Raw genomic sequence first — 25,974 nt, 5'->3', positions numbered from 1 at the left:
AGGCAATGACCACCCAAAAGACAGTAAGACCTGTGTTTCCTAGTGGAAGTACACACCACCACCAGTGAAGCATTCTCGTCAGAGAATCAATCTTGAATGTGACCAAGTCTCTATAGGTAACAACTAGTTTATGGACTAAATGGGAAACATAAAATGACAACTACGTAAATAATCAACAAAACCTTTTATGTGGGAAACTTTTTAGAACAAAAGAGCTGGTTCTTCAAAAAATAAACTGGAAGAAAAAAAAGAAAGTGAAAGCAGAAATCTATATCATTAAAAGAGGCTTTAAAGACAAATCAAGCAACTGCAATATATGAAGCTTATCTGAGTCCTGATTCAAGCAAACTATTTTAAAAAATTTGTTGAGAATGATTACATTCTCTGATATTAAGTAGCTGTTAAATTTTTAGATGTGAAGATACTATAGTTTTGGTATTTTAGAAATACATACTAAAACATTTAAAGTGAAAGTCAAGTTCCATAATTCAGGACTTCATAGAAATTCCAAGTAAAAAACAGGCAAGTGCTAACTGTGAGTTAGGACAGTGCATTAAAGAAAGTACCCTACTAAAAGGTGCTGTTTATTGTAAACTGGTATATGTATTGTAACTTTTCTGAAGAATAACCATACCCTCTCCCAGGCCCTCTCATATTCACTAAAGTAGAATCAAGGACCCCAAGAAGAAACTCTGCTTTGAGGAATTCCAATAAACCTAGAAGGAAAACATATTCTAGAGAGAATCAGAACCTTACCTGGAATTTTTTTCTAAGAAAAAGCTCACAGATCATCTAATGTTGAAAATATTCTGTGGTACTTCTTCAACACGTACTTATTTAGTACCTATATTTTGTTTGCTACAAGCTCCAGCAAGGCTCTAAGGGAAATACAAAAATAAGACATCTCTTAGTTGGTAACACAGACAATCTAATTTTGAGAGAGACACAACAGTGGTTGTACAGCTTTACTCTAATACGTAATTACTGAGTTTTTATGTAACTACATGATAATTGTGACAGATCTGAATATCTGGGTTCCTCAAAGACAGATGCCTTGTGTGAAAACTACCTAGGAAACAATCAGAACAGGTATGATAAATGAGGAGGATCACAAAAATCCCTGCTCATAGATACATCTCCTTCCTGCAAATAATTAATGTGATCTATCCTGTAAGTGATAACAGCTATTTATTGGGTGCTCTTGCCTTGACTGTCTGCTTAAATATATAAGATTTTATCATTTTGAATTATCTTCCTAGAGAAATTTTGATACTGTAGAAAAACATTTAAAAACTCATAATTTTATGGAATGTCTATCACAAAGCAGGCAGTATACAAGGTAGGGAAAGGGTGTTAAATGAGTGAAAAATTTTAGGGGTCTCTTTTCCTTTGTGAATTGTACAGTCTAATAGGGGTACAAAGACAGACAGTGACTATGAAAACAACATAGTTCAACCTAAAGGTGGAAAAGGAGGGTAATTTTATATTTTTGCTTACATTTAAAATTGTTTCTATATGTCCCAATACAATCAACATGCATTACTTTTAAAATAATAGTAGCTCACATATACCACCACACTGAGGAAGGCATATTATTAGAGAACACTTGCAGAAGATGTTTTATGAAGTAATTTGGTAAAGAGGTGGAGTTCTGTTCTGAGAAGGATGAGACTGAGAAGTATCAAAGAGATGAAAGCAAATGACACTTTTAGACCATGGAGTAATAATGATGAACTTGAGTAATCTAAAAACAACACTCGAGAAATGCAGTTTTCAGGTAAACTGTTACTTTCTAGAATTAGTCAAAAAAGTTAATGAATTGATTTGTTTCCGAAAAGTGACTAGGAATTGGTACAGAAATCATCAGTAGTCATTATACTTGAAAGTCAATATACCATGGGGCTGAAGAATGTAGATAAAAGCCTGTTTGGGTTCAAATCCTAGTGCTACTCCTTACTAAGTATAAGAATCTGAGAAAAGTTACTTTACTTAACGCCTATGTTATCAGCATAACAGGATAACAATAACACCTATTTCATAAGGTTGTTTTAAGGATTAAATGGGTTAATATATGTAAAGTATTTAGCGTAATATCAGATACATATTAACTACTAAATAAATGTTCAATTACTGTTATTATCATGTGGACATAATCAACAAAAAATTAAATATAAGTAAAGAACCCATATCCCTGTTTTTTGACATAACAAGAAACAGAACCAAAAATAAAGACACAGAAAGAAATCAAGATCATTTTAAACACTGTACAGGAGATCAAAAAGCACAGGTGTACAAGATGGTTCATTAAAAAAACAAATTGATATTATAAAAAAATTAACACTGAAAATACTATTTTTAAGAATGATTAAACTCAGTAAAACATCTGTAAACAAGAATAAATTTATTTAATTTCTTTTAAAGATTTAATGATATACAAAATGTATATAGTATATTTTTAATACATTTTCTCCCCCCCCATCAATATTAAACACTATTTGAACAGCTTATCTCTTTTTGCCTTGTCTGTATCTATGAGATACACTACTGAATACAAGTAAGATTTACACTGCTCCCTCCCAAATAAAAATTAAAATTAGTACCTAGGGGGAAAAAAAAAAAGAAAAAAAAAAATCAAAGCACAGAACTTTAGACAGATGAAAAGCTTTTCTTATTGTTGAGCATTCAACAATATCGGGGGCAGTTAAATTACATTTTATTGGCATAAAGTTGCACTGCAATCTCCCAACATCACATAATGATAATCCAATTCAATTTCTTAAGTACCACAAACAATATTCATGTTCAAATGTTCCTACACAATTTTAAATATATGCAAGAATTCATGTTTACATTCTGATTTGATATACTGGTCAATAAAATCTTTTGAGAAGTATGTAACTTCCAAGTTGTCACTATATATATATGATAGGAAAAAAGCACTGTAACTTTTCTTGCAAGGTAACTTCTCTTGAACAGTGAGTTAAATTTTTCCTTTGATATATTTAGGTTATAGCAATCTAACATGGCTTTCTTCTAGTTAACAATGACTTGAGAAAAAAATGTTTTAAAAAAAAATTATACTTTTGCACAATTTGGGCTCTATTTAACAAAAAACTGGCTCTATCTTTTAAATAGGAGCCTAACCCTGATTCATAAAGTCCCTCTTAGAAAACGGTTTTCAGCCTGGGCTTCCTATATCCCTGTAGATCTAGAATTATATAACAAGCCTTCTCTTTTCCCATGGCCAACAAGGATCTAGGTGGGCACTAGTGACATTATCACTGAACACACTAAAACACATTGAGGAAGACATCTGACTGCCATTTAACCAAAAGACTGGGTGACTTCTTCATTTCACTAGCTGAACGGCAGTAAACCAGCTGCCAATAAAATCTGCACAGACACCTAACTTTGGTTAATGGTATTGCACCACACAAAGAGAGGGTTATTACCCTCATCAGAACAAAGTCAAATGAAATTCTGTTAAAAAGAGCCCTTTAAAAGGTTATAAATACTAATTTTTCTTTACCTTTAAAATTTAACAGCTGCCAGCTGTATCATATAGGGAGTTCTTGACTGACTAGTTTAATCGAGCCAAAAGAATATTGACCTTTTAACTGTGCTAGATTCAGCACACACTTTGCTGTATTATCAAACAATTTCCTCCTAACAGAAAAGTGACACAGTAACATTTTTGTGAGGTGTAATCAAAACCAATGATTCAGTAATATTATAACATCAGACGAATAGAATTAGCTGATTCTGATTCTTTGGTGGAATTTCCAGGCTGAAGAGTCAAATCAGAAGGCTCATCCTGAGGAAATATTATTTTATCAGGTGTATAGTCATTCCTCTTCAGATCTATATTCACAACCCCCCCAAAAAAGAAAAGAAGAGTCAGTATTGCTTAGAAAAAGAAAATTAAGAACATTTCCTAAACCAATTTCCCTCTAAACATGCCAGATCTATTTTTTTACAATATTGTTATAAATTCAAAAGTCACAAAATTTATATGCATAAAAATGAAGTCATTCAATAAATAATTATGTTTTGACTATGAGTTAATAACTCATGTTAAGTATAGAAATATAGCACTGAACAAGGCAGATAAGGTCCCTGTTCTAATGGAGCTTATGTTCTTAAGGGTGAAGAAAAACAAACAGGAAAATAACAGAATTATAAGCAGTAACAAGTACCTTGAAGAAAACAGTGTGAAGAGGGTCAAGTGGGAGATGGTATATGGTGATTCTTTTAGACAGGGCTGGGCAGAAGAGTTGCAGGAGATAACATATGAGTAAAGACTTGAATATTGAGAAATACTGAGAATACTCATTGGAAGGACTGATGCTGAAGCTCCAATACTTTGGCCAACTGATACAAACAGCCAACTCAATGGAAAAAGACCCTGATGCTGGGAAAGATTGAAGGCAGAAGGAGAAGTGGGCAACAGAGGATGCGATGGTTGGATGGCATCACTGATGCAATGGATGTGAACTTGGGCAAACTCTGGGAGACAGTGAGGGACAGGGAAGCCTGGAGTCCTGCAGTCCATGGGGTTGCAAAGAGTCAGATGACTTGGCGACTGAACAGTAACATCGACTGAGAAACGACCTATCAAAGTCCCAGGAAGAGTACTCTATGCAGAGAGAAAGCTGATTACAGACTATAAAAAGGAAATAGACTTGGTGTGTTCCAAGAATGAAAAGAAGCAGCACATCTTGCAAGTAGGGAAAGACTAGGAAAAAATGAGGTCAAGCAACAGTTAATGACCAACAGTTGTCAAACTACAGCCTGTGGGCCAAATCTGGTCTGCCCTGTTTTTGTAAATAGTTTCACTGGAACGCAGTCATACAAATTTGTTTACAGATTGTCTATGGCCTTTTCTGTACTACAATGGGAGATCTGGATAGCTATGACACAAGTCACATGGCCCGCAAAGCCTAAAATACATACTTTTTTTTGCTTTTTTTCCCCTGGCTGCACCATGCAGCATGTGGGATCCTAGTTCCTCAACCAGGGACTGAATCCATGCCCCTTGCATTTAAAGTGTGGAGTCTTCACCACTGGACCACCAGGGAAATCCCTATTTCTTTTGCCTTTTACAGAAAAGTCTGCTGACCTCTGATTCAGGGGACACAGGCAAAGGTAAGTACAGATTACAGTAAAATCCACTGGAAGGTATCAAGCAGTCTTAAGGGAGGAATGTAACATAAGCAAATTTGTTTAAAATGACTGTTCCAACTGTCACATGAAGTCTTCTTAGGGGACAATGGGTAAGAATCTAGGAAACAAAATGGTGGCAATGATGATGAAGATAAACTGATAAATTCTAGGGAGATTTCAGAATTTGAGCAGACAGAATTTGACAGACTGATTATGAAAAGTGAGAGAAAAAAGGAACTGGCTAGCTTTTACATTTTGAGTCTGAGCAACTTGGTAACTATTAATGAGACCGGGAAGTAGAGTTTTGTGGGAAGGGAAATGAAAGTCAAGAATTCTGAAGTGAACATGTTACTTGAATCTGGACCCTTTATACAGAGTGAAGTATATCAGAAAGAGAAAAACAAATAGTGGATACGTATGGAATCTAGAAAAATGGTACTGATGAACTTATTTGCAAGGCAGCAACAGAGACACAGACAGACAACGGACTTGTGGACACAGCAGGGGAAGGACAGGGTGGGATGAATTGAGGAAGTAGCACTGACATATATAGACTACCATGTATAAAACAGATAGCTAGTGGGAAGTTGATATGTAACACAGGGAGCTCAGCTCAGTGCTCTGTGGCAACTGAGAAGGGTGGGATTGGGCACAGGTGGGAGGGAGGCTCAAAAGGGAAGGGATATATGTATACTTTTGGCTAATTCACGTTGTTGTATGGCAGAAAACAACACAACACTGTTAAGCAATTAACCTCCAATTTAAAAAAAAAAAAAGGTAATTCAAGTAGCAATGAAGGAAGGGGAATATAGAAATAGGAGCTCAGCAAAGAAGTTAGTCTTCAGTTAAATTTGGTACTAATAGCATGGGAACTGCATATATAGCTATGGGATAGGATGAACTTGACATTACAGACACATATGACAACGGTTGCAGAATAGAAAAACTTAATGGAGTAGTATCAAATTTATACTTTAAACCATAGCTGTCCATAAACCCTTCTACTTTTATTTCCATATAAAACCGAACTTACACTCACAGTTAGGCAAATATACTCCAATTAAAAAACAAGAGGTAACTAACACTCAGAATATAAACTGTTAATTTTAATTTCAGCAACAGTCTATGTTCAATGATCCAAATACACACTTACTACAGTATGAACAATTTTTGATAAACTTTAAATTCAGGACTTTGCATTAGGCCTTAAGGAATGCAAATTAATTTGCAGCTGAACTGTACACAAAGAACAATGGACAGAAACATAATTATAATTCTTCACAACTGTAGTGTTAACTAATGGTGTAACCATGGGCAAATCATGTAAACTCTGCAAAACAATGGATTTGGACTGGACTGCTTTTTATGTCCCTATCAAGCTGTGAAATCCTGCTTATAATGATAATTTAAAAAACAGATATGCTATTAAAAACTGCATTGTATTAAAAACCAAATAAAAATGAATTGGGGCTGCCTGTTAAATTCACCACTATATGTTCCACTTCTGGCTAAAATAGACTAAGCATATTCCATTCTCTCTCTCTTTCACTGATTACAATCTTTTACATGATATATAAAGCAACTACCTGAGATTTCTGAAAAGTGATAGCAGATATACAGGAAGGAAAATCTGAACTTGAAGAATGATCTATATGGTGGTGAATTTCCTGTTTTTTTTTCTTTTTTCGTCTCTTATTTTTAGGCTTAGACTTGAAGATAGCTCAATCACAGAAATGTACAGTGAATGTGGACAAAAAAGCTCCAAGGCTTTCCAGCCTGAGGATAAGGAAGGAGGACCTGTGGGATGGAAAATGTTGAGGGGAATGCTCTTTTTTTCTTTTTGCTCTTCTGCCCTTTACCTAAGACAAGCCCTAGTCAAGAAGAGGTATTCCTACAGTGGTGGAAGCAGGGAAAGCACCCACAACTCCAAGAGAAAAACCTCTCTGACCAGAAGAACTGAGAATAGGTACCTCTATGATCCAGAAAGTATTACTGTCAGCACCAGAAATGGGCTAAGTTACAGAAAGTGTATGATAGCACAGGAGGCCAAAATCCTGGCTTAGATTCTAGTCAGTGTACCAAAAAAAGAAAAAAAGAGGCCCTTGGGAATCACAAAGTATGGGAGAAATCATGGAGAAGAGGAAACTGGAGAGACACCCTCAATTTGTGCATGACACCCTGAGTGGCACATATGTAGAAAGACAGCACGGCACAGGCTCTGAGAACTAAACTATGCTGCAGACCTTTGGTCATGTCCAGACTTGACCCTGTTTGACACACGTGAGAGAAACCTGAATAACAATGCAAAGGTTTTAAAAACCAAACCGACACTGGACTCACAGCCACACAAAAGACAGACTGTGATTTGTGAACTGAATTTAACTGAAATGGTTGGATAATAACACCAAAAATCTCGAGGATTCAACAATTCAAAATTCTCCAGAGGATTTTTAATAAGATCTCAAATCTCCTAATATTCTAGATATCCTGGACATATTTTAAAATTACTAGAGATACAAAGAACAGAAACATTTAAAAGATTCTCAAAGAAAAGAAACCATGAGATGCCAATCCCAAGATAACCCAAATGGAAGAATTAAAGACTTTAGCTACTGTTATAACCATACTCCATGATGTAGGACAAAAGACTTGAAATGAAAGGAAAACAAGTTTTCAGAAGAGAAAACAGTCAGCACAAAAAGAACCAAAAGGAAATTATAGTTCTGAAAAATATAAGTGAAATATAAAATTCAGTGCAAACCTTAATAGCAGAAGAAAGAAAGAATGAGGAGTCAGTGAATGTGTATATTGATCAGTAGAAATTGTCTAATCTGAACAAAAGAGAAAAATTAATTTTTAAGTTAGTCCCCAGAGTCACAAGTTCGTGGGTGACAATTATCAAAAGGTCTAACATTCTTTTTATGAGAGTCCAGGAACAGATGAAAAGGTTGATGCAGAACACACATTTGATGAACTAATAACTAAAAACTCCCCAAATTTGACACAAGTCATCAATTTGCAAACTTAAGGAGCTTAGTAAAGTTGAAACAGGATAAACTCAGAAAAAGTTACAACTAGACATAAAATAGATCAAACTGCTCAAAACCAAAAATAAACAATAAATCTTGAAAGGAGATACATTATAATGATACATCATGTAAAAAGGAAGAATAGTTCAAATGACTGTGGAGTTTTCATCAGAAATTATAAAGGCCGGAAGATAGTAGAACATTTTTTAAGTGCTGACAGAAAAAGCATCAACCTAAAATTCCAGATCCAAGGAAAAAACCCTTTAGGAATGAAAGCAAAATACATTCTTAGGTAAGAGAAACTATGAGCAACCACTAAAAAAAAATAAACATAAAGATAAAAGAGAATACTAAAATAAAAGGGAGGGGGAACAACAACAAAATAAACCAGAGACATCAATCAGAAAACAATAAAACAGCAGATAAAAACCCAACCATACCAATAATTACATTAAACATAGAGGGTCTAAAACAGCAATTAAAAGATAGAAATTGTTAGATTTAAGAAAAACAGATTAAACCTAGGAACTAACTACTTTATGCTATCTATAAGAAAATCACTTTAAAAATAGTTAATATATACAGGTAAAAATAATAGGAAAAGATATCTAATGGAACCACCAATCAAAAGCTATGCTAATATCAGACAAAGTAAATTTTAGGACAAGGGAAATTACCATAGCATTACATAATGATAAAAATTAAATCACCAAGAAGTCTTAACTTCTTATATATAAAAATCTTTATATATACTGTAAATCAGCATATACCTAAGAGCAAAGCTTCAAAATATATGCAGGAAAAACTGACAAAACTGAAAGCAAAGCAGACAAATTCACAATTAGAGACCGCCTTTCTAAGTAATAAACAGAGTAAGTAGACAGAAAATCAGCAAGGATATAAAAAAGCAGTATAACACTATCAAAAAACTTTCTTTCATTAACATTAATCAAATACTTCATCCAACAAGAGAATATTCTCTTGAAGTATAACATTCATTTAGTAGAGACAGTATCTTTATAAGGTTTAAAATTTTTCTTTAAATTGAATTCATACAAAGAATGTTCTCTTATCATAATGGAATTAAGCAAGAAATCAGTTTACCAGGAAAAATTTACAAAAATGTGAGAACTAAAAAAGACATTTGTAAATAATCTATAGGACAAAGAGGAAATCTCAAGGGAAATAAGCTATATTTAAAAAATTAAAAACAAAAATAATACATATCCCTCTATAATTTTTAACACAAAATTTATGAAATGCAGCTAACATAATGCTTACAGGAAAACCTATAGCACTAAAATGTTTTGTTAGGGAAAGAAGTCTTAATAATCTAAATTTTTACCCTAACTAGAGAAAAACTAAACTAAATCCAGAGCAAGCAGAAAAATGGAAATAATAGAGAAAAAAAAAAATCAAAGAAACTGACAACAGATAATAGAATAAAACAATGAAAACAAAAACTGGTTCTTTTAAAGTACCAATAACACGGATACACTTTAGCCAGATTGAAAAAAAAAAAAAAGCATACAATACCATAATGAAAGAGAGGGTTCACCAGAATCACCACAGACATTAAAAAAAATAGTATCATTAACACTATGCCTGTAAATTTGCCAATTTAAATAAAGTCAAATACTGTACAATCTCATTTATATATGGAACCTAAGAAAACAAACTGACAGGAAGAGATGACGTGAGGTTACCAGAGTGGAAGGTGAGGTGGGGGAGAACTGGAAGCAGGCGGTCGTAAGGTACAAACTTTCAGTTACACAATAAATAAGCACTAGGGATGTAATCTAGAATACTATGACTATAGCTAACACTGATATATGATACACAGGAAAGTTGTTAAAGAGTAAATAAATACCAAGAGTCACCATGAGGAAAAATATTTTCTTTCTTTCTATTCTATGTATATGAAAAGATGAATGTTAGCTGAATCTATTGTGGTAAAATCACTTCACAGTTTATGTAAATCAAACCATCATGCTGTATGCCTTAAACTTATACAGGTGTATTATTAACTATTTCTCAAAACAAGTAAAATGGACCAATTCCCTTAAAGACACAAACTATTAAAACTCACTCAAAAAACCAGTATCTATCAAAAAAAAAAAATAAACCCTTAGTTAAAAAGTATCTGATGAAGAAAACTTCAGACAGATGGTTTTGCTAGATAATTCCATCAAATATTTGAAGTGGGGATAGTATCAATTCTATACAATATATTCCCCCAAACAGAAGATGTGTAAGTAATTCCAACTTATTTTTAAGGTATTATCCAAAAACAAAACAAGAATGACAGTACAAGGGGGAAAAAAAAATCTCATAGATCAACATTCTTCATGAACATAGATATAAAAATCATCAACAAAACATTAGAAAAGTGAATCCATATACAATTTGAACACACAAATGAACACCAAAAAAAGATAATATATCAAGATGAAGTGGAGTTTGTCCTGGGAATACAAGACTGGCTCAACATTTAAAAAGACAATCAGTGTTAATTCAGTGTAACATAACCAATTAAAGAAGAAAAACCAAATGATCAAACCAAAAATATAGATGCAGGAAAAAAACAGACTAATTCAATGTCCATTTAGGATAAGCATCTTCAAGAAGTAAGGTATGAAAGAGGATGTCTACTCTCACTACTGATATTGAACATTGTACTAGAATTCCTGGCCAGTGAAAAAAGTCAAGAAAAATAAATAAAAGGCATACAAATTGCAAAGGAAGTAACAAAACTGAATCTACTGTCTATATAGAATTTACAAACAAAAAGCAAAAACTAAACCAAATCAAAAAGCCTCATAGAACTGAGTTTAGCAAGAATGCAGGATACAAGGTCAATATACAAAAACAAATAATTTCTGAATCTGTTAACATGAACAATTTAAAAAATTACAGACAGTAGTAGTAACATGCTTACTATGTGCCTGGCACTGTTCCGGAAGTACTTCACAAATACCAACTCATTTAAACCTCAAACAAACAAAACCTACAAACCTCTAAGATGTAGATATTCTTTGAGGACCTGGAGTCTGGCTCCCAGGTCCAAGTTCTTCATTACTACATTACTGGTCAAAATGAGAGGAACTTTCAGAAATACAGGTCCAGGGCAAGTGCCAAGCACCTGAAATTTTGGAAAAGTTCCACAGGGGATGATGATGCATACCAAAGAGTGAGAATCACTGGTCTGTGAAATAACTTACAACTCAATAATAACTTGTAACTCTCAAGTATAAAGATGAAATTGCTATCATGAGAAACTGCATCTGCAATTCCTTGTTTCTGTCTCATGAAATACTCTTCCCAACTCTTTTCCAGGCCAACTTGAAAGTCTATGCATCCTTCAGTTTTAGGCAAATCTGTTAGTTCCATAGGTAGCATTCCTTGACTTTAAGTTTGTGTTAAGTGATCTGTTTACCTGGTCTGTTTTTTCTGCTTGATATTTATGATAGTCATATAATTCTCTGTTAATCTTTTAGTATTTAAGATCTGACTAAACTCCACTGAGAGCAGGGACCACATTTGCCTCATTCACTATCATATCGTCAAAATCTAACACAATTTCTAGCATCCACCAGACACATAATAAATATATACCAAGAGAATGAACTCTGTATTTCTGTAAGTAATGAAAGAAAGCACAGATTCATTTATGTTTCTGGCCTTATGAAGTTCTGCAGTAACTAACTCTGCTAACAATTTATATACTTTATACTGATTAAGAAAACGCCTACCTGGAAGTTTAAGTTTTCTACAGCAAGAATTACAGTGATGTTTTGCTCTGAAGTTTTTTATTGCATCTTCTCCTAGATTTGCTGGGCCAAAAACCATATCACAGGATCTGGGGAATTGATAGTTAAAAGAAAAAATCAGTTGATGCAAACAGAAATGTAGGATTTGAAATTATAAAAAGATCTTCATGAAATTATTAAAACTTATTACCTCTTTTCTTCTGCCTTTATCACAGATGGGTCAGTCAAACTTTCACCCACACCTTTATATGTATATACAAAAAAGACAATTCATATTATGTAATTGATATAAAATATTGATATATGCATAATAAAAAGGTCACAGGAGATTCTACAGTATCATCAACCATTACATAATGTTAAGCTATTCAAAAGAGTACAGTTTTTCTCTTTTGACCTCAACACTGCACTAGCAACAAGTACAGTTCCCGCGACATGAACAACAGTTAAATGTCAGAGTTGATAGGCAGACAACGAAAGTTCCTGATTGCACCAGTTTCTGATGCAACAAGGCCAAGTTTGCAAGTAAATATCTCCTTATTTACAATTTGCCCTTGTTTCACCTTAGTTAGCAAAAAATAATTAAGTACATGAAGACATGATCTATAAGCCATTTTAAAATATCTTGGATTTTTAAAAATCACAGACTAACATATGAATACCCCTGGCTCAAAAAAGATTCAGATTACATAAAGAATAAGATTGTGAACATTTTTCTTCACCTCCAGCCCTCTCCAGAGGTGTTAAAGGTGACATTAAATCTTTTCAGTCTTACCTATTCATTCACATAAAGAAAGAACAACTACTAATACTTGAACAATCATAAAATATTTTACCCATTAGAATGAAATCTAATAAAATGGTTAGAATTTCACAACAGAAAAATCTAGAATTAAAATATGATACTAATTTCTTCTCGGACTGGCAAGGATATTGAATACTGAACAGATGAAGAAGTGGGCACAGTGATGAGTGCTTGCATAGTGCTGAGTATGAATTCCTACAACCTTTTCGGAAAGTTAACATGGCAGACACTCTTAACATTGCATTCTCTAAACCTAAAAATAGGGTGACTATGTGACAATAGAGGATTTAAATCATGCTATGCTTTCATACTACAGCTGTTAAAAGGAATGACCCAAATTTAGCAGTAATAACCCAGAAGATGTTTATCATATACTGTTAGGTAGGAAGAAAAACAAGTGAAATACAAAGACATACTCATACACACACACACACATACAGCATGATTCCAGTTGGGAGAAAAATCACAACACAAAATGATTAAAGGAAAAAAAATTCGTGAATTTGTCTTCACAAAAGTACAGAAACAGTAAAGATGGGAGCATTCTGTTCTTTATACATTTCTATGTTGCTTGTTTGTAGTAATTATCTAAAATATTTTTATATAAAAATGGCTCCATAACATTAATTTTATAGAGAACATCAAAATTATCTTGCTTATTAAAAGTAACTGCCATCTCTTAATCAATATTCATAGTTTGGCCTCACTTCCTAGGCACACTTGAAAATGGATTGGCCCACCTAATAAAATATATCAGAGTTTTCACTATATACACACCACTTAATCATTTATATAAAATGAATTACTGAAAAAACAACAGCTATTTTTATACAATTTTCTTTCTTGAGTTAGTATTGAAATAACAACTGTTTGCTTGTCAATAAATCTTTTATTATTGTATCTATATAATGAAAGACGTCATCAAGTGATAAATATTCTGAACAACTGTTCTTAGGTGATTTGAATTCTGATCTATGTTAACAGTTGAAATTAAAGCTACTCTTTAGGAAATAAGCAAATCATTGCTCTTTCCCAGCCATAGGTTCTTCTTTTTTTTTAAATATATGAAAGAATCTGTTTACAAAGAGGCTACACTCAGTTTTTCCCTTCTAGGATACATGATGCTCCACCAACCAAGTGCTGGAATCTATTCCTTACCTCCAAAATCTGATCTGTCCTTACAGCTTACCTTGACCAGTAAAATGGGGCAGAAGGGATCTGGGCCCATTCTGTGCCTAACGAAAGAATTCCTGCTTTCTCTGGAGAAGCCAGCTATCACATAAAAAGTCTAATTACCCCAAACTACCATGCTATGAGGATGAGATGGCTGGATGGCATCACCGACTCGATGGACATGAGTTTGAGTAAACTCCGGGAGTTGGCGATGGACAGGGAGGCCTGGTGTGGGGTCTCAAAGAGTCGGACACAACTGAGCGACTGAACTGAACCACGCTATAAGCAAAGTCCAAGCTAGCGAGCCATGTAGAGAAATCACTGGGTGGAGAACTGAGGAATTCAGTTGTCTTGAACAGAGACTTAAAACATTTGGCTCCAGTCAAGCTGTCCAAACTAGTATCCAACCATTCAAACTCTCCAAGGGGACAGCAGAGATAATCCAGCCCCAACTTCTTGAACCAAAAAAGTGAAAGCAAATTTTTTTTTAATCCACTAAATATTTAGGTAGTTCAGTTGACAGTAATAGACAGCATGAACTCAGGAAACAATAAAGATTACTTATTATTGTTTTAAAGAAAGTCTTTATACTTTTAAAAAACTAAGGCTATAGATCTATGAGTAAAATAGGGGATTTCAATGTTTTTGCTTATTAAAACATCTGCACTGCCTAGATAACAATTAAGATAGTCAGACCCTATTCTTCAGGGCCCTGATAGCTATATACTCTGGCCGTTATTGACTTGCTTTTTTAACAGCTTTTACTGACCTAAGAGTTTCCATATCTATAGATAAGCAGATTTCTGTAGAGTGAATAGATAAGAACCTAATGCATAATTTCCTTTCAGCAATATTTTAATAAATTTACCTTGTAAATCAAGTACCAGTAACTCCCCTCTTGTATATTCATAAGTCCAGTGGCTAAAGGCCAGCATAATCTCTTCCAGTGTATTAGTTGGAATAATCTCATCACCATTATTGTTGTTGTATTTTCTAAATTCTCCAGTCATACATTCTTCCACAGCAAACCACTGTCCTGCTGAATGGCAATACAGCAGGAAAACTTCAAGGAACCTTATGAGAAAGTTATAGATATTACTAGTAGTTTTATTAATAAAATTCTAATCAATCTGTAAAATGGGTAAATAATGAAATTCAGCATCCATAATGAACGTCAAAAGAGAATGCTATCCACTAAAAGATCTCAGAAATTTGTAAAGATTTACCTTGGAGAATATGGTATGGATTTGGGTTTCATTTGGTTGAAGGCAAATGTGAGTTTCTGTGCTGCTCTCTGTTGTTGAATTTCCTACAGAACAGAAAAAAAGAAACCCTGTTCAACACTGACATTAAGACTTTATTAATTATACTTTAGCAGTGAAAACAAGGAACTCAAACAATGCTTCACTGTATACATTCACTAGCACTTACTCTAAGACAGAGATGCAGAACTGTATCTTCTTTATAAATACTTGACCATGTGTTAATCACTTCAGGAAGAAAAGATTTGATAATATAAAGATGTCCTGATTTGAGGATATCATGTTCTGACCAAGTACACTGTACTTTGACAGCTCTTCGTAAACCTCCTCCCATCTCCTCTTTACTTAAAAATTCTATTTTGGCACAGAGGCCCAGCTGTGACCAAGAAGACATGCTGTTATTCAGTATGCTGGGAGAACTCTCTTCCAAGCGATACACCGTGACAGGCTCACCTGCAAGATGAATGGACACACTTTAAGGTCAAAATATGACTCTAGAAAGCATGGAGCAAAAATTGGCAGGTATCTTTGGTTAAGATTAAGGAAGGAATAGAAGATGAGATGGACGAGGTTGTAGTTTGACAAAAATAAGTTTAAGGACAAGAAATATTCAGAAACCAAGATCTAATATCTCTAAGTTCACATGTATTTGGTAATGATAAGCATTTTTGAAATCATGAACATTTTGGAGAAAAATTTTTAGAAAGTAACTAGACTTCTAAGCATTTGTAAGCTAAACTTTCAGATAGGAGGTTAGACCTGTTCCACAAATCCTGTGATATAAATTTATCAGTGCTTTCATTACTAAACTATGACCAAGAGCTTTTCTGAATTAAAATACACCACTGCTTCTGGATATGTCAGAAATAAAGAAAAATCAATACATCTGATGCTTTCATCTATTTAAACATACCTGCTCTTGTAATCAGGCTTATTAAAACTTACATGAAGTTAACACTTTTTTTTTTTTTTTTAAAGTCAATACTTCTTAATGCAATTTCTCCTCTTTCTGTCACCACCTATGTTCTATATTACAGTTTAAACCCACATATTAATTAAGGGTTTATTTCTCCTTTTATTTTACTTCTTGGTTTTACCTCTTGGAGGCACAGGTGTAAATGGAATGCTCTGGGATAATCTCATCAAGTTATTTCTTTCCACAGCTGCATAAAAAAATGAGAGAGAAATAATGAAATCCCCCAAAGCTCAAAGCATTACTAAATTTTGTTTTTAATACTTATTATTACTAACCTGAGTAATAGTAATTTGTATCCATAACTGGCTTAAATGGAGAAGCAAGGCCTAAAACAGCAAATAAACAAATGAGACCCTTTTAAAAATAATAATACAGCATAAATTTTTGCTCAAGCATTCTCATTTAATCATTCCAAGCTGTGTGCAGGTAAGCTCTCTGCAATAAAAAAAGTGATAAATTATGTCCCTCATGTGCTTTATAACCATATTTTATTATGCCAGATAAGGCAGATTAGTGGTAACTGTGCACTCAAAAAGCATATGATAGTTCACACTCTCCTGTCATAAACTACATTCTTCCCTTATTTCCTACTCAAAAAGAGAAATGTCAGATCTTCGGGGTGTGGAGACATAGCCCTGTAACCATTTTAGCTGGTTGACCATGAGCAAATGTGAAATGTAACCAAAAAAACCCTTCCTCCATCTCTAGATATATTTGAGGATTTAACTTTTTTAAAATTTTATTTCTTTATTGAAGTATAGTTGACTTACAATGTTGTGTTAATTTCTGTGAGGACTTCACTTAGCTGTAGTGAGAAAGATGGAGACTACATTGAACCTACGTGTTAAGCTTCTAGAAATTTCTACAATATAAGTGCAAGAATAGGTTCTTTTTATTTACATTCTTACAGGAGAAGGAAATCAGTTAACAGTTATAACACTGTGTGATAAACTGTATAAAATATAGTGTGTGTATGCATATTCTCACACACACAGAGTATAGGACTGTAGCGGAGAGGTACCAAATGTCTCCTGGTTGAAGAAAGGTTGAAGAATGTCTCACAGAAAAGAGAAAGGGGAAAGCGAGTAGTCTGGAAGGTGTGGCATGGTCAGGGCAACATTTGCTATACTTGAGAAACAGAAACCTGTTTAATATGAATAGAACAGTGGTTTTCAACACCATCTATCTATCTACATACCTACATACAACACTATCTATCTACATACCTACCTACCAATCTATCTACCTATCCATATATCAGAATCACCTGTGTGGCTTTTCGAACATAGACTTACCCAAATCTCACTCCAAAATATTCTAACTCTTCAGGTATGTGTCGTCATACAAGTGATTTGGATTTATAACCCAGTATCTGGATATGCAACCAAGATCTTAAATTAATGAGCAAAAGTACAGGCATACCAATAGGAAGTAAAGCTACAGAAGCAGGGAACACCAAATTGTTAAAAGCCAAATAAGCAATGTTAAGAAAATACACCGGGGGCTTCCCTAGTGGCTCAGTGGTAAAGAATCTGCTTGCTAATGCAGGAGACATGGGTACCATGACCTGGGAAGATCCCACATGCCACGCAGCAACTAAGCCAGTATGCCGCAACTACTGAGCTGAGCTCTAGAGCCCAGAAACTTCAACCACTGAAGCCCACGCATCCTAAAGCCTGTGCTCCCCAAGAGAGGCCACAATGAGAAGCCCATGCACCACAATTAGAGAGTAGCCCCTGCTCTCTACAGCTAGAGAAGAGTCCATACGGCAACAAAGACCCAGCACAGCCAAAAATAAAATAAATAAAACTTTTAAAATACTTAAAATATGAAAAGATGCTGATTTTATCCAATGACAGTAGAAAAATGGAAAGCAGAGGAGTGACAAGATCAGATCTTTTTAAAAGAATCATTTTGGTGGTAGAATAGAAAAGAGACTGGAAAGGAGCCCAAATTGGCACAATTACTTTGAAACCCTATTTGGTAGTAACTATTGAATATGCCCTACCACCAGCAATTCCACTCCTGTGTACATACCCAACTGAAAATAAATACATCCCGTTTACCAAACAACATGAACAAGAATGCTAATGCAGCACTATGAATATTAGCCATATACTGGAAGCTACTGAAATACTCATCAAGTGGTAGAATCAATATATAAATTGAATATATTTATATAAGAAAATACTATATAGTAGTGAGACTGCACAAACCATCACTACATACAACAATGTTTATGAATCTCATAAGCATGTGTTACGACAAAAGTCAGACACCAAAGGAAGAGTACACACTGTAAGATTTCATTTATATACTTTATATATATACACACAAATATATATACATAAAATAAAGAAAAATAGATAAACATGTACATACACACAGATAAAAATCAATCTGTATTGTTTAAAGGGCAGAGGTTATAAGAAGATGATACAGTAGCTAAGATACTGACAACATGTATTTTGTGATCCGGGTGCTGATTACATGGGAATGCTCACTTAGTATATATTTTCTGTATATGCATCAATAAACCTAGCTGAACGAAAGAGTACCATTCAGTAACACAGGGAATATAAGGAAGCAGCAGCCTGGGCAGCAAGGATGAAGGGAAATGGGAAGACTGCAAAAAGATCATCATTCACATGGTGAGTTACCATATTTGTAAAACACATATAATAAAGAGGAATGAACGGAGGGAACAACTTTCTACTTCCTTGGCTTTTTTCAAATATGAAGCCTAATATTTCTTATCTAGGACAATGTTAGGATTTGCTAAAATAAAATACATCATATACAATCCTTAGCTTTTCACATTATATTTACTACACACTCACCATTTAAGGTTCCTTCTTCAGGCGGCCTTAAGGAAACACCAAAAAAATAAAGTAAGTTAAGTTACAGCTTTAGTTTTGGCTACCATAAAACTTTATTTTATGAAGTTATTATAAATTCTCAATATAACATTATTAAAATAATTCTGAGATTCAGATTCACTTTTGTTTGAATATTTGCCATTTCCCTTAAGTTAGCACCAAATTCACACACAGATATGTATAAACCCATTATCAATAACTCATACCTCTAATTCAAGCCTACATAAATATCAGTAGTAGTTTGGAGCCAAACTGAAGGTTGAGTACTAATAGAGTAATATATTCCACGACTCCTCTATTATGGAGGTTCACTCCACTACTTTTATACATTGCCTTGAAATGACTTTGCAAGACTATAAAAATTCAACAGAATTGATAGGCAAAGAACTGAAAGAATAGTAATTAGGCATCATTTTGCAAAACTCAACTGCTAAAGTTGAAAAAAATTTCTTTCCAATCTTGAACATAATTTATTTATAATAACATATATTGGTACCAAGTGGAGGTTCTATTAATCCCACAGATTACAGTACAGATTAGAAAGACAGGTATAGTGGAAAGGAGAGTGGAACGGAATAAAGAAAATGGATTAGAAGCTTCGTTCTCCCATTATACAGTTATGTGGCTTTGCTCAGGACTAAAGGACTAGATCAGGCCTGAAAGGTCCTATAGAGTAGAAGACCTTGGATATCTCTTTCTAGCTTTTACATTGATTCTGATGTTTGGTTTTCACCTTAATAACACAAATATTTTCTTACAGGAAACACTCTGACGGAGCATCAGCCCTTTCTTTACTATTGATAAAGCACTCTTTTCTTAGTACCCAAAGAGTACTGCCAATTCTACCTTTGTGGGTACTTCTCTGGATCAGTATTCTGTAATTCAGTGTTCTCTCATTAGCTGAATTAACATCAACTTTAGAAACCAAATCTGTACTTACACCCTACAGTTCTAGTTACAAAGGACATTTATTCTCTGAAGAGGTTTCATTATAAACAGGTCTTCCAAGAACCAGTCAGGACCAGGATATCTCAAAAATTTGACCAGCTGCATACCTATGTAACATCTGGTTTATTTTCTTCTCTTTATACTCTTATCTATGTCTGATACAGAGAAGGAAATAGGGTAAACACTGTATAATATATAATAATTTCCCTCAAATTGGCTTCCCTTCTTAAGCATGCTTCCTATGTCAAATAGGTATCAAAACAAGATTAATGTCCTCTGGAATCCTAAAATACTAATTTCCAGGCTGGGAAACACATAGATTATCTTTGATTCTTATGTTTAATCTGTACCGAATTTTTTACTTTTTGGGGATGACTACTTGCCAGATAGTCTTCTGTTTCTACTTTTGGTTCTGGATCACCACATCAGCTTTCTAGGGCATTCCCTGCATGCAGGCTTTCTAAGGTACACTGTGTGTTACTGCTTTAATTGCCTAAGTGCTTTCCAAATGCAGAAGACAAAGCTTGTTGATTGGAACAATGGGCAGAGAAATTAATTAAGGTGTCAAACTAGGTCTTTGCAATCAACTTGGAAACAGGACTAAATCATAAAATCATAATTCTATCATTATAAGGAAAATTTTAGTCAAGCTGTGACTACAATATGCCCATAATTATAGTATAATTATATAAAATCATAAATATATACATTGACTCATAATAAATGATTCCCCAATCTTCTCAATGTAAAGACAGGAGATCCCAAAATAAATAATCAACACTTGCAAGAAGTGTTAAAGAGATTATTATGCAAAGAGCAGAAAAAAGACAACATTCAGTAACTGGAGTACTTTTCACATGAACAGTGAGACAAGGCTTACTTACATTTCTCTATTCGATGGTCTATCTTGTAACCAGTCCTTTAGACAGAAACAAACACAAACGAAAAGTTAAAAGAAAAAGTCTTTAGACAAAGCGTAACTGTTTATCTCTGCTTTGTATCTTACAATATGTTTTATGAATAAATGGCTGAGAAGTTAATGTGAATTTTGTTTATACAACTGAGCCAATAGAATAAAAAATGGCTATAAAAGCTACCATAAGGCCATTTCACAAGGTAGAATAAAGAACTTTACAAGTGCTATCTCCTATAATTATAGTTGTCAGTTAACAATTTTCTCTTCTTAAAATACACATTTGTTTCTATGACTCTGAAAAAAAATGTGTTTGCTGCCAAAAGAAAAATACATCAAAGTATAAAGAAAAAAAATTAAAATCATGCAAACTGTGACAAATAAATCACTAGTAACAGGCATATTGTGTGTGTACGTGGTAGGTTTTATTCTGCTATTTTACATTTCTAAGTGTCAATTTATTTTTACTTCTCCAGTTTGGGACTCATGTTTCCTGAATTTGAATCATCATACATTTCATCATTTTGGAAAATTCTAAGTTGTTTATAATCTCTTCAAATTCTATCTAGTCTCTCAAGGTCAATTCATAGGTATTTTCCATATTTTTAATGTTTAACACATTTTCTACCTAATTATAACGTTATGTTACACTGTGGTTGAGTATTATTTCATTGTATACAGAGTGAAGCAAGTCAGAGAAAAAAAAGTATCGTGTATTAATGCATATATATGGAATCTAGAAAAATAGTATTGAAGAAATGGAGGTGCAGATGTCGAGAACAGACTTGTGGACACAGTGTGGGGATAAGAGGGTAGGATGAACTGAGAAAATAGCATTGACATATATACACTATAATGTATAAAACAGATAACCAGCAAGAAGGCGCTACACACAAGGAGCCCAGTCTGGCACTCTTGTGATAACTCACAGGGGTGGGATGTGGGTCAGGGAGGGAGCCTCAAGAAGCAGGGGAGATATACAGATAGAGATATATGTAAGTAATTATGACTGATTCATGTTGATGCATGGCAGAGACCACCATAACACTGTAGAGCAATTATTCTTCAATTTAAAAAAATTTTTTTAAAGCTACACATCATTTCAAATAAAATATCACCATGTTTTAGCTCTTCTCTAATAAATATGATTTTATGCTATGCATATGTTTAATTGAAATGTACAAACCGGTAGCAAAGCTGCTTTGGAATCGACTTCATGAGTTTCTTCTGTAGATGACCTTCTACTGCTACTTTCCACTAAAAGAAAATTTTAAAAAACAAAAAAGTTTTACAACTAAAACAAACTTTTAATACCAACTAACAAAACACAAGCATTTCAAGGCATAATATAAAATTTTCCAAGGATAAGTATCCTTTCCCTATCACTGCTAAACATAAGAATTACACGAAGCCCATGGGTCTCTTGACAGGATATCAAAATTATTCAGTTTTTCTGTGAATAGGCAACATGAAACAAAAGAGTATGAAAAAAAAACCTTGCTCTTTCTCTGCTTCCAAATTTCTTGTGTATCCTTCCAGATACTTTGTGTTTGTATATATACCCCTGCCTTTTTTTTATTTAAACATAAATGTTAATCATGTATCTTCAGACTTTTTTATTTTAAATTAATTTACAGACCTTTTTTTGTTGTTGGTTTTTAAAAATATTTATTTGGCTGTACCAGCTCTTAGTTGCAGCATGCAAACTCTTACTTGCAGCATGTGTGATCTAGCTCCCTGATCAGGGATCAAACCCAGGCCCCCTCAATCAGGAGCATGGAGTCCTAACCACTGGATCACCAGGGGAGTCCCTGTTGTTGGTTTTTAAACTTTAAGCTTGGAGATCTTTCAATATCAGTATACAGAAGATTCTTCTATTCCACTTGGATGCTACATTGAACTTCATACAAAGGACATACAACAATTTGTTTAACCAAACTACAGTTAATGGACATTTGGCCTGATTTCAAATTCTTGCCATAATCCTAGCTCTTGTCTTCTTTAGTGGGAGGTCAACAGATACTGCCTAAAACTGAAACATGAGGATGTAAAACTATAGACATTCTGAAAGTGAAAGTGAAGTCGCTCAGTCGTGTCTGACTCTTTGCGACCCCATGGACTGTAGCCTACCAGGCTCCTCCATCCATGTTCTCTAGGCAAGAAAACTGGAGTGGGTTGCCATTTCCTTCTCCAGGGCATCTTCCCGTCCCAGGGATCGAACCCAGGTCGCCCACATTGCAGGCAGACGCTTTAACCTCTGAGCCACCAGGGAAGCCCATAGACATTCTAATGTTAGTAATGATATCCAAGTTATCTGAAAATAAGAGTTTTATTTCTTCCCTCTCAATCCTTCTAATATTTATTTTTCTTCCTTTTTTCCCTGTGGCTAAAATGTTAAATAGAAATGATAAAAGCCAGAATCCTTGTTTCCCTTCTGGGGTTTTTAATATTTCATTATGAAGTGTGGTATCTGTGGTAAATTTTTGTTAAGATACCTTTTATTTAGATTAAGGAAACTCCATTCTAATTTGCTAGGAGTTTTTAATCATGACAGATGTTGAATTTCATCAAAGTCAGCCTTTCTGCAACTATTAAGATGATCAGATAATATTTTTCCTTTGATTTGTTATCAACATGCCTTAATTATATTTGAATATTAAACCAATTTGCACTCCTAGAGTAAACCTAACTTGAAGAGAAAGGAGAAATGATGGTGAGGGGGATATAGTAGTACTGCTTTTCTTAAGGAATCTTAAAAAGATTATATGTACCTAACTGAAAAGTTAGATAACAATAAACTTACATGCATATAATAATGATGACTATGACCAAAAAAAAAAGCATGATATGGAAACATCTCCAGGCCATTTGATTTTTAGATAAAAAATTAAAGGTGCAGGGCATGTATAGTATGCTACCTTTTGTGTTAAAAATCAGAGGTAGAAGAGACTTATTGTCGTATGATTATATAAGCATGAAACTCTAAAGGAAAAACAAACTAACAATAGTTACATATGGGGCTAAAGTGAGAAACTGACAACAATTTTCAAAGTGCTTGTGTGTATTTTACTTTTGAACCAATAAATATATTAGCTATTTTTAAAGATTACATCAGAAAAGCAAGTTGACTAAATGACTATACAGATTAAAACAGAGCAGATTCATTTGTAAAAGTTAAAATCAGCAGATTTGTAAAAAGTAAGTCTGCATTTTTTTCAGGACTAAACAATTGGTTAAAAAAGAAAAACTATTAGAATGTTAAGATTATGTTCTATCCAAGGTTGAGAACAACAATGATGGACCAGAATATTCATTTTCTGACTCCTGAAACATTCACTGCTCAGATGTGTGACATACATAAAATACCTTTTATTTAATGTAACTCACGTAGTCAAAACACTCACCTTGTTCTGAATGAAGAGGAATAGAAGTTTTGTGACACTCAGTAAATCCAGCATGAGAACTCACATGTTTCAAAGTGTTTTCAGAAGGAATATCATTCTGCACAGGGTACACATACACAATGTTAAAACAATTTTAACTAAATTTCATACCACTGTTCTAAGTAGTATAAGAGTCTCTGGATCTATTTAGCTCAATATACTTTAATCTACCTGGACTCCAAAGAGTATATTACAAGTTACAATTAGTTTCTTCAATATCAATCTCAAAAACTGCCATCAAAATAACCTACTTGCTTATCGTTCATAAATCTACCTGAATGAATCCTTTTCCATAGTAATACAAATTCATAAAAAAGTTGGGGAAAAAACAGGAAACAATTTGGAAAATAATAAAACATCAATTATCCTAAAAAAGAAAAAAACTACTATTTTACACTAAAATTAAAAGTGATAACAACAATTTGGAGGGTAAAGGAGTGGAGGGGAAATTTATCTGGGGGATTTTTGGTAGCTTTGTTATTGATTTGTATAAGCTATTTGTATACCAAATATTTATCTGATCATTATTTGTCAAATTTGTTTTTTTAAATTTATCTATCTATGCTTCATATTTTTAAGTACTCATCTCTCTACATCTTTCCCTTAATATTTGTTTAAAAAGCCTTCCTGACTTTGCTTTAATATTTATATTTTCTTAGGTTTTTTTATGATTTCAATTTTTATATTAAATCTGGAATTCATTGAGCTCATAAAGTGATATGAAACAGAAGTTTCCAAATTTCTACCCAGTTGTCCACTTTGTGTGTTTACTGACAAAGCATTCCTTTTCGCATTGATTTCTAATTTTACCCTTATTAAATTCTAATTTGTAGAAGAGTTATTTCAGAGTCATCAAAACGTTTCACTAAATATTCATGTTTCAACTGTAGCACCTGTATAGATATTTTAGTATCTAACAACTAATTCCCCCTCATTTTCTTCTTTATACCTATTCATTTTTCCAGATGAACTAATGAATTTCGTTAAACTAAAGAGGGTGAGCTGATATATTCATTTTGTTTCTTTTTAACTATAAACGGGTCACACTATTATGTACTTTAAAATATTTCCAAACCTCTACCACCCCTGAGAAACAATGGGTTTTAAAATGTTACTACCAAAATAAACTATTACTTTCATTAACAAATTTAACACATCTCAAGAAAATTAAACTTTTCTACCTTTGATGCTTCACAGTCTTCACATTACAGCTGATTTACTTAGCCAACAAAAAGTGTTAACCTTCCTTTGGTCACAAAGCAACTCTAATTTCCGTTTTGATTTTAGTTGCTTCTTTTGGAACCAGTTCTAGTTATTTTTTGTTTTGCTTAAGTACTTTCCTTGATATACTCTTTGATGCAGTGACACATCAATTTTATAGAACCATGTTGGACAGAAATTCCAGTATGGGACTGATGAGTGAACTTCAGGTATCTGTATAATTCTATACCTTAAAAGCAGAAACATATATTTGCATTTTTTCCTGGAGTGGATCTAAAGCTTTTATTAGATTTTCAAAGGGATGTAACCCACAAATGTTTAAGAACTCAAAGTCTCTGACCAACATGAGCTAGAACTCATTATTCTATTAGCATAGTTCTTTTTCTCTAAGT

The 25,974-nt window shown here is 33.7% G+C and overlaps 2 protein-coding genes across 2 annotated transcripts in view; both read right to left on the bottom strand.

The window, feature by feature from the left end:
* The window catches only part of USP50 (ubiquitin specific peptidase 50), a 34,037-nt gene extending 31,798 nt beyond the window's left edge, over positions 1-2,239 (bottom strand). The window contains exon 1 of the mRNA XM_043472006.1: positions 757-2,239. The gene's annotated coding sequence lies outside the window, so the exon portion shown is untranslated. The remainder of the gene's footprint in view (positions 1-756) is intronic.
* A 143-nt stretch (positions 2,240-2,382) lies between these two features.
* Positions 2,383-25,974, bottom strand: part of TRPM7 (transient receptor potential cation channel subfamily M member 7) — a 102,199-nt gene continuing 78,607 nt past the window's right edge. Inside the window, exons 28-39 of the mRNA XM_043472001.1 lie at positions 24,323-24,419; positions 22,105-22,175; positions 20,890-20,924; positions 19,019-19,044; positions 16,454-16,504; positions 16,300-16,365; positions 15,372-15,655; positions 15,167-15,249; positions 14,809-15,014; positions 12,153-12,204; positions 11,945-12,051; positions 2,383-3,861 (exon numbers count right to left, since the gene is read on the bottom strand). Coding sequence (XP_043327936.1) covers positions 3,731-3,861; positions 11,945-12,051; positions 12,153-12,204; positions 14,809-15,014; positions 15,167-15,249; positions 15,372-15,655; positions 16,300-16,365; positions 16,454-16,504; positions 19,019-19,044; positions 20,890-20,924; positions 22,105-22,175; positions 24,323-24,419 — 1,209 coding nt within the window. The 3' untranslated portion in view covers positions 2,383-3,730. The remainder of the gene's footprint in view (positions 3,862-11,944; positions 12,052-12,152; positions 12,205-14,808; positions 15,015-15,166; positions 15,250-15,371; positions 15,656-16,299; positions 16,366-16,453; positions 16,505-19,018; positions 19,045-20,889; positions 20,925-22,104; positions 22,176-24,322; positions 24,420-25,974) is intronic.

This window comes from Cervus canadensis, chromosome 6 (genome assembly GCF_019320065.1).
Source record: "Cervus canadensis isolate Bull #8, Minnesota chromosome 6, ASM1932006v1, whole genome shotgun sequence".
In the NCBI taxonomy this organism is placed as follows: Eukaryota; Metazoa; Chordata; class Mammalia; order Artiodactyla; family Cervidae; genus Cervus; species Cervus canadensis.
Note: the sequence above shows the minus strand (reverse complement) of the source record. Positions and strands in the feature narration are given on the sequence as shown.